General features: G+C 41.4%; 1 protein-coding gene across 2 annotated transcripts in view; it reads left to right on the top strand.

Annotated features, from left to right (window-relative positions):
- The window catches only part of LOC101470646 (ephrin type-B receptor 1), a 145,863-nt gene that overhangs the window by 90,284 nt on the left and 41,510 nt on the right, over positions 1 to 14,069 (top strand). For both annotated transcript variants that reach the window (XR_013093803.1, XM_004562113.4), the window contains exons 10-11: positions 11,108 to 11,273; positions 11,653 to 11,758. Coding sequence is in view for 1 of the 2 variants with exons in the window: in XM_004562113.4 (XP_004562170.1) it covers positions 11,108 to 11,273; positions 11,653 to 11,758 (272 nt within the window). In the remaining variant the exon portion in view is untranslated. The remainder of the gene's footprint in view (positions 1 to 11,107; positions 11,274 to 11,652; positions 11,759 to 14,069) is intronic.

Raw genomic sequence — 14,069 nt, 5'->3', positions numbered from 1 at the left:
GAAAGTCAGTACAATGTGCAGATTGCAGAAATATACATAAACAAAATCAGTGGCTTTACCACACTCAGTTTTTCGACATCTGTGAACTACTAGACAGTCATTCAATTAAAAAATAATATTAAATAAATAAAACTAATAAATAAAAAATACACACATCTTACTGATCTCTGCAGTCAGTAACATTACACATAAAGTGCAAACATAATAGCAATTGTATAAACACACACACAAACACGCCTTTAAAATTTAAAGGCGTGAAATTGGACGGTCTAGCCTTCTGAATCAGAAGGCTAGTTCTGATTAGCGTCACCGCTGTCTCGGTGGAGTTTAATAAACTCGGCCGTCTGCTTCTTGCTATCTAAAATATAACCAGACACTGGCGTAAATTCTCGACTGTCTCATACTTCTGTTTAATAAGTTTTCTGTTTGACGTTTAGTCAGCTGTGTGAAAACCAAGGAGGAACCCACCCGGGGGATTAATAAAGTTTTATTTTATCTAATCTAATAACTTTAATCTCAGCCAAACCGATTTACTCACGAACAAACAAAACACTGAAAAAAGCCCAACAATAACATTTTTAGGTTGTCTAAGTGACTTATATATTACGTTTAACCCGAGCAGCGAAACTCCGCGGTGATCTGAAAATGATGTGCCGGGAGTTGTGCCGTTCTCGGCCGCATCAGTAACCCTCGAGCTCCCGGCTAGCTGTCGAGCTGGTGGGTAGCAGACGCCTCTGAAAACGTCGAAGCACTTTTGCAAATATGGGATATCTTGATAAACCGAGCAGATATTTGATGTTTACACAACTACTTTCTCGCCTGAAAATATGTTAAAAGTTTATTTTGTGACCCAGAAAGATTAGTATGAGTAATTTTAAAACTTAGTAGCGGCCGCCATTGCTGGAAACTGGAGTTTGGCTGGGCCGCGCTATGAATTCTGGGATATGGTAGTAATTTGGACAGCCTTCGGCGCGTCGCTGTGACGTAATCGGTCTACAAATGCGGCCTCAGGAGGATGCAGCCCATGAATTTGGACATGTCCAGAGTATAATCGCAGCCTTTGCGGTTAGAAAATTGCACTTGATCATGTCGCGATATTATCGCAAATGCGATATATCGTTCAGCCCTACTTTCACCCCAGAGAGATGGAGTCTGCCACAGAAAAGAGAACAAGAAGCATCCGTTCTTCCAGGCCAGAGTGTTGAGGATTTCTGTTCCAGGCAGGCAAGGTTGAAGGAAAATGATCGATATTCAAAATGATCCTTTGTAGCTTTCTTTTACTCCTATTGTTCCTGTTTCGCAAAGGCCAGAAATGTGCTCCGAGAGAAGAACCACTTGTGTCCATTAGCTGAACTCTTTGGAAGTTTTCTTTATTCTTCCCTACCCTGACCCGCTGAGTTATACTGAGAATAAAAGGAAACTCTCAGTCTCAGTACTTGATCTCCTGCACAAGAGGGATGCCCACATTCTCCATCTATCATTTCTTTAGGCCAGGTCAAGTTAGTCCAGACATTCTTCTCCTTAGCAGCGTCTCCTAGCACATCCTGAGGGATCCAGAGGCATTCCAGTACCACATCAGATATACATAAAATCCTTTCACAAAGTCCGAGTCTACCCTAGGGTCTCCTACATGATGCATATGCCCTGAAAATCTCCAAAGGGAGGCACCCTGAAGTCAGCCTTATGAAATGCCTGAACCACTTTAGCTTTTTAGAAATAAAGAAGCACCAGCTCTATTCTGTTCTCCCTCAGGATTGATTGAACTATTTCTAAAGTTTAAGCTCAGCCACCCTATAGAAGAAATTATTTTTAGTTGGTTATAACTGTATTTTTTTCTGGAATAAAGTTTATTATTGTGAGTAATTTTTCAGATAAAAGCAACCAGAAACCTGCTTCTCCTTTTAGGAATATGAAGGTTGTTGTGGTGGAGGGGTTATTAATCCAAAGGAGGTGAACAAAACAAGGTCATTGCTGCCACCTGTAACAAAACCTTGGAGGGGAACCTCCACAACCAAAGTAGTGCTTTAGCATAGGGCTTGGCTGTAGAGTCCAGAAGAGCAGGAGACTCACCAGTGCCTATCTCACCACTGTAGAGACATGCCCTGGAGTTGGATTCATTTTTAGGATTTGACCTTGGCATGCTAATCATGTGAACTTCCATGTTCTCTATATATACTGCTTCACAAAAAGGAAAACCTTTTGAAAACCCCCAAAACAGGAATGGTTTTAAAGGTGGAGGCCACTGACATTTTTTCTCTCCCCGTCTTTTCTGACAATTTTTTGCACTAGTTCAGTTAGGGTCAGTCACCGGTGGCATGAGGTGACACCTGGACCCCACAGAGGTTCCAAAGGTAGTTCAATTCCTCTAGGATGGGACATGAATACATGGCATCACCAAGAGATTTGCTCTGTCGCTCAACACAGTCTCAAGAGCATGGAGGAGATTCCAGGACACCGACAGCTACTCCAGGAGAAATGGACAGGACTGTAATAGATTCTTAACCCATCAGTAGGACCGATATCTGCTCCTTTGTGCAAGGAGAAACAGGATGAGCACTGCCAGAGCTACAAAATAAACCTCCAGCAGGACACTGGTGTGAATGTCTCTGACCAAATATCAGAAACAAACTACATGAGGCTAGCCTGATGTCCTCTAGTGGGCTCTGTGCTCACTGCCCGACACTGTGGCATTTGCCAGAACACCAGAATATGCCTTTGACAGATAAGAGCCGGTTTACCCTGAGCACATGTGACAGACGTGAAGGGGTCTGGAGAACAAATGAAGAATGTTCGCTCAGCACGACAGGTTTGGCGGTGGGTCAGTGATGGTGGGGTGAGGCATATCCACAGAGGGGCGCAGAGACCTCTACAGGATTGGCAACAATACACTGGCACACTGTGAAATCCACTGTCAGACACTACACTGGTGCAGTGGGTCCTGGTTTCCTCCTGTTGCACAATAATGCCTGACCTCATGTGGCAAAAGTTTGCAGACAGTTTGTGGAAGATAAAGGAGTTCATACTGACCGGCTCCCATGCTCGCCTGACCTAAATCCAATAGGACGCGTCTGGGACGTTATGTTTCAGTTCATCAGACACTGCAAGGTTGCACCACAGACTGTCCAGGAGCTCAGTGATGTCCTGGTCCAGATCTAGGAGGAGATGCCCCAGGACACCATCTGTGGTCTCAGTAGGAGCATGCCCCGATGTTGTCAGGCATGCACATAAGCACATTGAGAACATACAAACCATTGAGTGCCATGTTGAGTGGCTGGGGTGAATTTTCAGTAAAATGGGCTGGTCTGCCACATACTTTTCTTCACTTGGATTTACAAGGTATCTTTGAATTAGGCCCTCTGTATGTTTGTAATTTTCATTTCCATCAAACAATGTAACATCCCTTCATTCCTAACACATTACCCGATCAGTATAGATATGCAGGCAGCATGATTTTTCCCCCCCCATTGAGATCAGATCTATATTCTGATTTGTTTCTTTCATTTTTTCGAGCAGCGTAGATGCTTCTAGCTTTGTGATCAGATTTCCATTCTGTGGATGCACTCCAGATATGAAGCAGTTTCTTGTGCAGACAGAATATTATTTACCCTTCTGGAGTCAGTGTTTTGCAAAAGAGATCACAATATGAATGTCTTGCTGCAGCGTTGATAACAGTGTTACTCCAGCTTTTGTAATGTAGAATAGTGGAAGATCATTTAATCTTGTTAACCGATTCACTCAAAAGCAGAAACACTAAACCACCAATTTATCCCCTCAGTGGGTGTTTTTCAAAGCTCCTACCAGTCTTCTGTGAGGCTGTCTTACTGAAGCAATCAAGCCTTCAGCTGCCTGTAGTGGACAAGGTCCTAATTTGTATGAACCAGGAGACTATGGAACAAAAGACTTCATAGTCTAGCTTGAATAGCGAATGTCAGACCAGAGGCACCAATGTGAGCCTCTGATTCAGTGGTAAAACATGCAGGTTCTGATTGCTTTCCTATCAAAGAAGTTGCTCTAGGAAAGAAAATTGTGAAGAGAAAGGAAAATTGCGACAGCATATCTTGTCTTTGTAATTCCGCAAATAGGAAGCAATGCATTTCGAGACTCCGAGTTAAATTACTCCCATATCTATCACCCAAAGGTAAATATAAGAATGTCCTCATCTTTTTTTGAAAAACAGACAGACTTTTGCTGCAGACAGATTAAAAACAAAGAGTGAAGCACCTACAAGGGATTGTGTAACATACACCAAACAGAGCGCGTGCCTCCTCAGCCACGGATCACATTTCATTCCCCACCATCCTTCAGTCCTTCGCACAAGATCTGAAGAAAATTGTTTTTGGCATTTTTTGGAATACCACTGCTTCTCCCTGTGCTCATTTTTTTCTTTTTAATACACACTGTCAGCGAGTTGGTACTTCCATAACTCATTGAAACTCTCAACTGTGAGCGCAAGTACAAACTTTAAATGCCCAGTACTCTTGTCAACTGTTTTTGTTATCTATTCTCTTTGATGAAAACACTCATGCGCAGCCCTAAAGTCCGTGGCTTCAGAGAACTTGCTCAGAGATTCCAATTTTCCAGGGCTGTCAACTTCGCAGGGCTGCACAAAAACAACTGAAAACGTGTGTTTGAATCTTTCCTTTTTATTTTTATGGATACTGCTGCTGCTTTTTAAGTCTTAATGTGGCACTAATGCAACCATTTGTCATTACATAATTAAAAATCAGTACCTATTACTTCAAGGTTTGCTTTCCAACATATGTGGAGTTAATGCTTTTTATAAATTGCACTTAATTGTATTGTTAGTTTTGAATTAATTTGTGTAATAATTTGTGATGCCTTATTAACAGTTTTAAAGACAGGTATTTTTCAGCAGCATGTACCTTTATTTTTATCTTTTCTAGCTGGTTAACTGTTAGCATTAGCTCTCACCCTGTTTCTACATTGTCTTCTGTCACACCAACCCTCTGCATGTTCTCCTTCACTACACCTGTGAATCTTCTGTGTGTTCATCCTCTTGCAGCTCCATCTTCAACATCCTTTTCCCAGTACATCCACTATCCCTCCTCCATTTCTAATGTTGTCCCTCCTGCTCACTCCCAATTAAAATCTCAACATCTTCAACTCTGCCACCTCCTGCTCCACCACTCGCCTTTTTATCAGTGCCACTATCTCTAAGCCATACACCATAGCAGGTCTCACTACTGTCTCTTAAACCTCACTAATTCTTATACAAAACTTTCATTTAGACTCCTGCTGATTCAGTGTCTCTTATCTATAATGGGCATTAGACGACACTCGCTGATTTTTCCTTTAGGAATAAAGGAGAGATTCCGTAAGCTCGGTGAGGGTGACTCATCTCCAATAAACGAAAACCATTTATATCATTTTCATTTCATCTGTCGTTCAAATGTAAAATGTTTCATGTTTCTCCAGGGTAGGACTGGCTGTATTTCAAACATTATCCGGAAGCACAGAACCGGATAATAGTTGTTTCAAGTGGGATTCATGGTACTGCGTCTGTAGTCTGTTTGCGTAGGTGTTTGGCTACGCAGAGTACAGGATTATGCTATGCAGTCTACGTGGGCTTGCTTACATACAGCAAGAAAATAACCAACAGTATGTAGATGTTGCTGATGCTATGCATAGGTTGAATGCTGGATTCAAACGCTGGCCTGAACAGTAAAGGGGGCCCACAAAGTCATGAAAAGATCGATAAAGCACAGACAAAGACTGTAGTAAACAAATGTGTTAGAACTTCAAGAACAGTCTACAGCAATGTTCTCTCTAATTTTTCATGTGTCTGAGCGAACACACAAACTCCCTGAGCGGCCCCCTTAGACCACTGTGTGCAACAGCAGATGTGTGGTCACGCCAGCATCAAATCCATCCAAGTTACATGGTTTATTAAAATGACCAAACTACAGCATTTACATTTATGTTAGACTTCTTTTAATTAAGTGCTTTAGCCCACTTACAATGAAAATTAAAAAAAATCTTGTTCATGACCTGTGTAGTATGTTAACACTATTGGAAGTAAAAATAACTTGAACTCCAATAAAGCTCTGACTTGTATTATGAGTCTGTGGTCTGGGAGAGAGTCCTGTAACTCTGTCTGCAAAATACAGCATATAATGATCAATGTTGGGCAATTAATTATATAGTTACTTCTTCAAAAAAGTTACTGAGTTATGCAAACAACAAAGTTGTTTTTAAATAAACATTTCAAACTATTTACAGAACAATCAGCTGTTCTGCATCAAATTTGATGCCACACAAATTATTTGTGCCACTCCAAAAAATAATTTCTGTCCACTATGAGATAAAGGAGAGCAACAGCCTGATACCTGCAGGCTTGACAGCAGGAGATGTATCACTGCTGTAACAGCTGTAACATTCACACAAGATTTGCGCTAAACGTCGCAAATCTCTCATCTCAAAACACCGCTGTCACTCCTAAAACTTCCCCCCTTCCTAAACAACTAAATGCCATGTTGCCATATCATTTTTTTGATTGGTCGACATGGTACTTTTTCCGACGAACAGGAAAGGGTGGGGGGTTTTTTGGTTTTGGTTTTGCTCACAGGTGGAGAGTGCTTTCGAGCGTTTTCCTTATAAAACGCAGTTTTTACCGTTTCTTCCCGCAGTAAATATAAACAACAATAGTATTCAGGAAAAACAAACATTGCATATATTTTTATCATAACTCTGGTTTTACGTGGCCGATCAACACAATTTAAAAACTGGTATAAAGTCCACACTTTTTCCGTCAACTTCCGTCTGTCCTGCTCACATCTCCAGTGGTTGTACATGTTGCCATTAACTCCACATCAGCCACGCCGCTTTGCTAGCTAAAACACCGGTGTCAGCACATAAGGACGCTGTCATAGCCTGTCAATGATGTTGATTAACTGCGTATATACGAATGTGAATCGCATCATTGGCTGGACTATGGGATAAGGTGGCATCGTTCTAATGTCGACTGCTTAGGTGAATAGGTTGAATGCAGGGGTTTTTCAACTTGGGGATCAATACACTCTACAGACCTGTTGCTCAGCATATTTTTGACACTGCCTCCTGTTGTCAGCAGACAGCTACTACATGTAGACAAGAGTCTACAAAGCTGTGCATTGGCTGTCTAGCTGCAGAGCACAACCATGCCAATCCCATAATGCACTTCCTGAAAAGCCTACACCAGCATAAATAGTGATTGTACTCTTAGATGCAAAGGAAGGAGTTGTGGCTTTGTTTGCCACCTTAAAACACTTTTTTAATTTGATCTATATTCTTATGCGGGTTTAGTATTTCATGTTCGTCATTTTTTTGTGTTTCTTTCACAGTCTTTTACTCTACATACACAGCGTTGTCACTTAGGCATCATCAAAAAAGAAATAAATAACAGGAAGAGCACAGTAGCCCTATCTCCATATGGAGCACTCACCGCTCCTCTTATTCTCACAGTTTTGGTATCAGCAAAGTTCCAGGAAAGATGGAGAGTAGGGAGAGAAGAGGAGGTCGAGATTCTGCCTCTCACAGGGCAATTAAAGTGAGCTGAGTACACGGTGAGAAGTAGTGCTCTCACTGAGAGATGTACTGCACCTGTGGTGTGACAGCCACAGATAAAATCCTTAGTTAGTCAAAATCATGACAGTGACTTTACTCTAAGTCAGCTTTATTTGCTGTTGCTTTTACTTCAATATCATTTAACGCAGAAGCCAATTCAGTCGCTGCGTTTCACACCACGGAGCAGTCGGCCACATAAAGACTAATTTTAGCACATATTTGAAAGTGAAGATGTCCCCGGGGAGTGGTTTGATAAGCCTGCAGAGAGAGGACAGGTTTTTCTTACCAGACAGCTGTACTCTACCTCCTGCTCTGGCAGTTTTTTGTCATTTCTCCACCTTCTCTCGCCCCCCCATCCTCCCCACCCGCACCTTCCTTTTCCACTCCCACTCTATAGATAATGAGGTTTTAATGTAGTAGATTTGATATGGTGCAAGAAGGCTGGATTTTTCCCCATTACTTATCTCTGGCTACCAGGCCTTCCCATATGGGCTGCCCCTTAACCTCTTCATTCTGGCAAACATAGAGCCACCCTCATCCTCCCTCCCCCCCACCCACACACACACCTTCAAATTCAAACTTCACCCCCAACACAATACCCCATTTCTCTGTCCACTTGCAAATATAACGCATTCTTTTCAAGCCTTTAACACTTGTCCTTGCGTTATGTCCTAATTACGAGAAAGCAATTAGCAGCGTCCGTCTTTTATATATGTTAATAAGAGAAATCAGTATATTAAGATGACATGAATGAAGGTAATAAATACTATATGATATCGCATATTGGAAAAGTAAACAGGCCCTGCAGCAACAAAGGGGGCTGATGATCGGGGGATGAGTGTTGGTTATGAAAGATTACGATAATAAAAACAATCATCTTTAACCCTCTTTCATCCGTTCCATCTTCTGGTAGCCTTCCCAGCCTTTCGTCTGCTTTTCCCTCAATTTCTTCCCACTCTTTTCCCTCCTGACCTGTCCTGTTCATCACCACCGTCATCTCTCTTCCTCTCATCTTTGCTATGCTTTTGACCCCCTCCACCCTACCACCCTTCATCCTCACTGCATGCTTCCCTCCCTCTACTTTCATGCCATCACCACATTATATCTGTCATTCTCTCCAGACTCCATTTCAAATTAACTGCAGTGAAGCTTTTTTTTTTTTTTTTTTATCTGAAAGAAACCGACTGAAGACAGGAAGTCTAGAAGGCAGACAGAGAAAGATAGCAGTGCAAGGTGGTGGTCTTTGGTTTATTGGAGTGGCCTGATAGGTCTCATACCTAATTCAGTCCAGAAGAAGAAATGGAAGGGGTGAAGACCAAATTCTCACCTGTCTCTGAGGATAATAGCTAATTAACTGCATTGTGACAGAAATACCTATATATGCAGGGAATGAAGGGGGGTGGGGTTAAAAGGGGTGAAAACGTAACTGGAAGATATATGAGGGCAAGGAGCATCATATGAAACAAAAACTGGAGGTTTAGAAATGTTAACGATAGTGAGCTTGAAAAAGCCTGAACAACATTTGTTCTCATGTGGGAAGATTCTGTGTTACCACACCAAGAAAACTGGAAAAACATATCATGTTTATGTATCTTTCCAGAAATAATGACAAAGGATCGCTAAAGACTATTCATTGTTTTTGTTGGGTTGGCTCCAAAGTGGTGCTAACGGGGTAAATGTTGGAAATCGCACGAGTGCCAGCTAAAGATTTCTGACTTCTTGCCTTCTGACAGTGACTGCAACTGTACCAGGGGAACCTTTGATGTCTGAGAGGATCCTGTGAGGATTTAGGTTTCCAGAGAGAACAGGACAACTTTGCCCTTTACTCTGGTTACAGTTTAGTATAAGAGACTGATGGGGAAGGGAAGGTTAAGCTCACATACTGTTTTCTGCTGTGTGGAATCTGTTTCCTGTGCACAGAATCATTATATTCATTCAGCAAACACTCAGTCTGCCGCTGTATTTTGAATGCCTTCTGCCCATTTTGAATCAAATTAAGCCTCACAAATCATATGGTGTAATCTGTTTAAGAATACCAATATCAAGTCTGCAAAAGCAGCAGCTTTAGGAGTTCTTTAGTTTTGAATAGGGCTCCACACCTCGCAAAATGCTTGTTTCTGACCTTTTCTGTTTTAAAGAGGAACCTGACTTATTGAATCTTTATGTGCTGCAAAAAATGGCAGTCTCCCAATCTTAGTGTTTAGTTTCGACACAGAGGTGTAAGTTAAGCAGTGTTTCTTTATTCATCACTCACTTTTCCATAGTGTAGATCGTTTTATCCAGGATGTCAGTGTAACCATGAGGTGAGCGCTGGTTATGGTTACAGATGCAATAGAGCTGACCAGAGGGGTTGGATAATATGTTCAAATTTTCAAACTGGCAACCATCGATCCATCTACAAGCAACTGCTGCTGTGCACAGTCAGGGTCAAAAGAAAGTTTTACACATCTGGTGCATGCATCTGGTCTTTGAATGAGGTAAATACAAACTCAGATGGACTACAAAACATGTGCACTGTGTCATTATTTATTTGACAACAACTCAGAATCAGTCGCTGCCTCCATAGGAACTGAGAGGGTAAGTGGCAGCCAGGTGCTGCTAATCAAACACACTTGATTAACTGAAGAGCAGAAAGTGTGAGCGCCTCTATAAATCCTCGTACAGTGGATTAGAAAGTCATTAAGGAAATATTAAGTTATTCCTTCTTAAGGTTGTTCTAGCTGTTGAATCATGGGGTGTAATACTGATGAGTCTCTTGTGTCTGTGTACAACTCTCAGCTCTGGAGATCATTACAACAGAAAGAAAGGCGGCACACGTAGACTTCTTGTATTCTCGAGGTGGATTAGGTTAGAAAGTGACCCACACACAGTGCTGCTAAAAAGTGTTTGCCACCTTCTCAATTTCTTAGTTTTTTGCAATTTTGTAGAAGTTACAAATTCATCAAACAAATTTTCATTTTTGACAATGATAAACTGATTAAATACAAAATGCATTTTGAAATGATGATATTATTTAGTTTGGGACACCAGTATTCCAAACCTACCGATGTGAAGTGTTGCCTTGCTTTTTAATAGCCACAATGAAATGAGACTAAACACAATCGTGCTTTGGCCACTGTGTATCACAGCACACTCTTCCCTAAAACAACAATCCAGTGTCTTCTCTGTGTGAAGTTTTAATAAACTAAAAGCTATACACAGTGAGGCCTGTGGATTACTTTTTTCCTGTTTCAGCTTCACATTACATGAAAACACAGATATCCAAATATGGATTAATAAACCCAAACTATCTCCATGACTACATATTGTACCACTACATGTAACTGTAATATTTTTGTTATTTGGAACAGGGCAATGTGATGAAGCCTGGCAAAGGGTGCTTTTACCAATTTCTTTTGTTTTCGCTTTACTTTGGATGTATTTTTGTTTATACTGGCCAAAACTAAGTGCTGAAGTTAGACTAAAAGAATATTTTGGTTACAGACAGACTGTTTGGGCTGCTTCTTAAATATATCTCCTAATTGTCTCTGTACCTCACACGCAGTTGCAGTCATCTGTGCTGAACAGTTCGATGGTCCTAAGCGAAACACCTAATGTGGTTCTGGAGGGTCTGAGACCCGGGACCGGCTATGTGGTCCAGGTGAGGGCCCGCACTGTAGCGGGCTACGGAGCCTACAGCAAAGACATGCTCTTCCAAACCCTCACCGACGGTAAGTGTGTGGGTGGTTATCTGGAGTGTGTGGAGGTGTTTGTGTGGGTGTGGGTTTTCGTGGTGGAGAGGAAAGCGAGTGTAGGGCTGAGAGAGGGAATGTGAGAGGGTTGCGCAAGAGTGAAATTCTGGCTGTGAAGTGATTAAATTCTCCCTTACTTTCTGTGTGTGTGTGCGTGTGTGTGTGTTTGTGAAGAGTGCTTGCAGTCATGTAAAATGAGCCTTGTAAATTATATTTTCTGTGTATTAGAGAGAAAAAAGTGTCAGTTATATATTTTCCCTTCCAGAAATGCTCAGCTGTGTGTATGCAAGACTGAAACATATGAGGAGTATGAAATATAATATTTTTTCCTTAATTTGTGTGTGTGTGTGTTCTGCAGATGAATATAAGTCAGAGCTCGGACAGCAGCTCTCTCTGATTGCTGGCTCTCTAGTTGGTGGAGTGTGTATTGTATCACTAGTAGCTATCGCCATCATCTGTACCAGGTAATGTACAGCTGACACACCTGCTCACTTCACACGAAAGTGCAGCTGCACATAAATGTCTGTCACTGCAAAATCCAAAGAGGTAGAGATGCTAGACACGTGTCCTATTAAATAACATACTTTTCACTTGTCAGACTATGAACATGAACTGATAGTTAAAACAACAGTTCCCCTCTTTTTTGAGCTTTGAACGAAATGCAAAGGTGTTTGTAATTACGTGGACAAAGCGGCACTTCAGTAGCACAGTTGCAGCTTCCACACATCACGTCTTTAGATCACGTTATTTAATGACCGCTGAGGAAATCGATTAGCTGAGACAGACTGGTAGATGCTTTTTTAAAAGCAGTAAGTGGACTTTGAACAACATATTTTTTTCCAGGATAAATGTTCAGGGCCGATTGGCCATGGAGCATACCACATGAATAAAAATGCCCCCAGCAACAGAATCCCTCACCCATTTTACTAATCCCCTGCTCTCTTTCCTGACATTTGCCATCTGTTTCAAATATAATTACCCAGTAAAATAAATCTGACACCCACAAATATCAATCAAATAAATGTATTTTAACAAAGCTCCTTTAAATGAATAAGAGAGCTGCTGCACATGCATTCTTCTATTTCAGCTAAAATGGTGAAAAAAAGAAAAAAATGGAAGTTTATCAACCATATGAGCAGCACCTAGCACCTAGCTATCGCTACTTAAGCGTAAACCAGATAATGGAAGCCTCTGGGAGTGTGTGGTGTGGAGCGTAGCCACAGCTGATGTACCTCCTTTAAAGTAACATTTTATATGTTGTTGATGTGACAAAATATAAATGACAAGTGAAAGTTCTGCATGAATAATTGTACTAAAATGTCCATCCGTCAGTCCTTACAAAACACCATCCATCCCTCTATTCGTCATCTTCCACTTATAGACAATCAGGTCACAATGGCACTAAGCCAAGTAGGGTCTTTTCCCCAGCAACACTTTCCAGTTGATCCTGGAGGAGCTGAGGTGTTCCCAGTTGCTCCCAATCACTCGAGTGAGCCTTGAGTCTATTCTAGGGTCACCTCATGTTTGGATATACCCAACGACCTCCAATGGAAGGCTCCCTTGAGACCGGGAGTCGCAGGAGATCCCTTTGGATGTCTGAGCTGTTCTCCTTATCTCCAAAGCTGAGCCCATTCCCTCTGCAGAGGAAACTGATTTCATCGGTCTTAGTCGTTTGGTCATTACTAGATCTCATGATCACTATTTGCACTATTTGTTGCAGTCTTATGAAAGTTGGACTTGGTGGAGTGCTAATCTCATTACCATGACAGTCTGGTACAGCACCCACATCACTGCTGATCTTGTGCCAATCTGTTGGTTCAAGTCACACTGCACTTCCTGTTACTTGGGAATAAGAGGCCATCATATTTGATACAAGCTTCTAAACCCCAACCAGGAGGCAGCATTTCATCATTTTTCCAGTTGGAGATGAGAGGAACTCTGTGGCAGTCCACCACCTCCTGCTTGACCACTAAAATGAAGCAATGTTGCAAAAGTACCGCTTTGGCGCCTCTGGGTGTCATATTATTCTGTATGGCATCGTTAGATTGTTAAATTACAGGCATCAGTGCATGAACAGCTTGTCTTACTTACTTTACATATAGGGGTAATAGGGTAAAGGGGTTGAGGACATGATTGGTGGTAGAGAAGAAGAAGAAAAAGATGTGATAAACTAATCTGTTGTTTGTTTTTCATCTTTGATGTTTTTTTTGGGTTTTTTTGGTGTCTTATCATTTGAATTTCGATTGATATTAAACCATGTGAGAAATTTGGAACCAAAAAATCCCTATTTGTTGCAGCTGTTAAAAAACACAGACGTTTGACTGATCTCATTCCATTCTGCTTTTTGTAATTCAGCGAGCTTGAAGGTTAAAACCACTGGTGTCGGCTTTAATAATGTGCTCTATTTTAAAACATTATCAACTGTGTAAAATGTTCATCTTAAACTATTTTCTGGAGCTGTTAAATAAATGTCTTAGAAAGTAAAATAATACTTTTAAAACGAAGTACAGTTGAAGTTGCATTAAATGGTACCTTACTATATATACACTATATTGCCAAAAGTATTTGCTTGTCTGCCTTCACACTTATATGAACTTGAGTGACATCCCATTCTTAATCCATGGGGTTTGCAGCTATAACAGCTTCAACTCAGCTGGGAAGGCTTTCCACAAGGTTTAGGAGTGTTTATGGGAATTTTTGACCATTCTTCCAGAAGTGCACTTGCGCTCTAATTGATCCCAGGAGTGCACGGTCAGGACTCTGTGCAGGCCAGTC

The sequence above is a fragment of the Maylandia zebra genome, linkage group LG17 (genome assembly GCF_041146795.1).
Source record: "Maylandia zebra isolate NMK-2024a linkage group LG17, Mzebra_GT3a, whole genome shotgun sequence".
NCBI lineage: Eukaryota > Metazoa > Chordata > Actinopteri > Cichliformes > Cichlidae > Maylandia > Maylandia zebra.
This window is presented reverse-complemented; position numbering and strand designations above follow the sequence as displayed.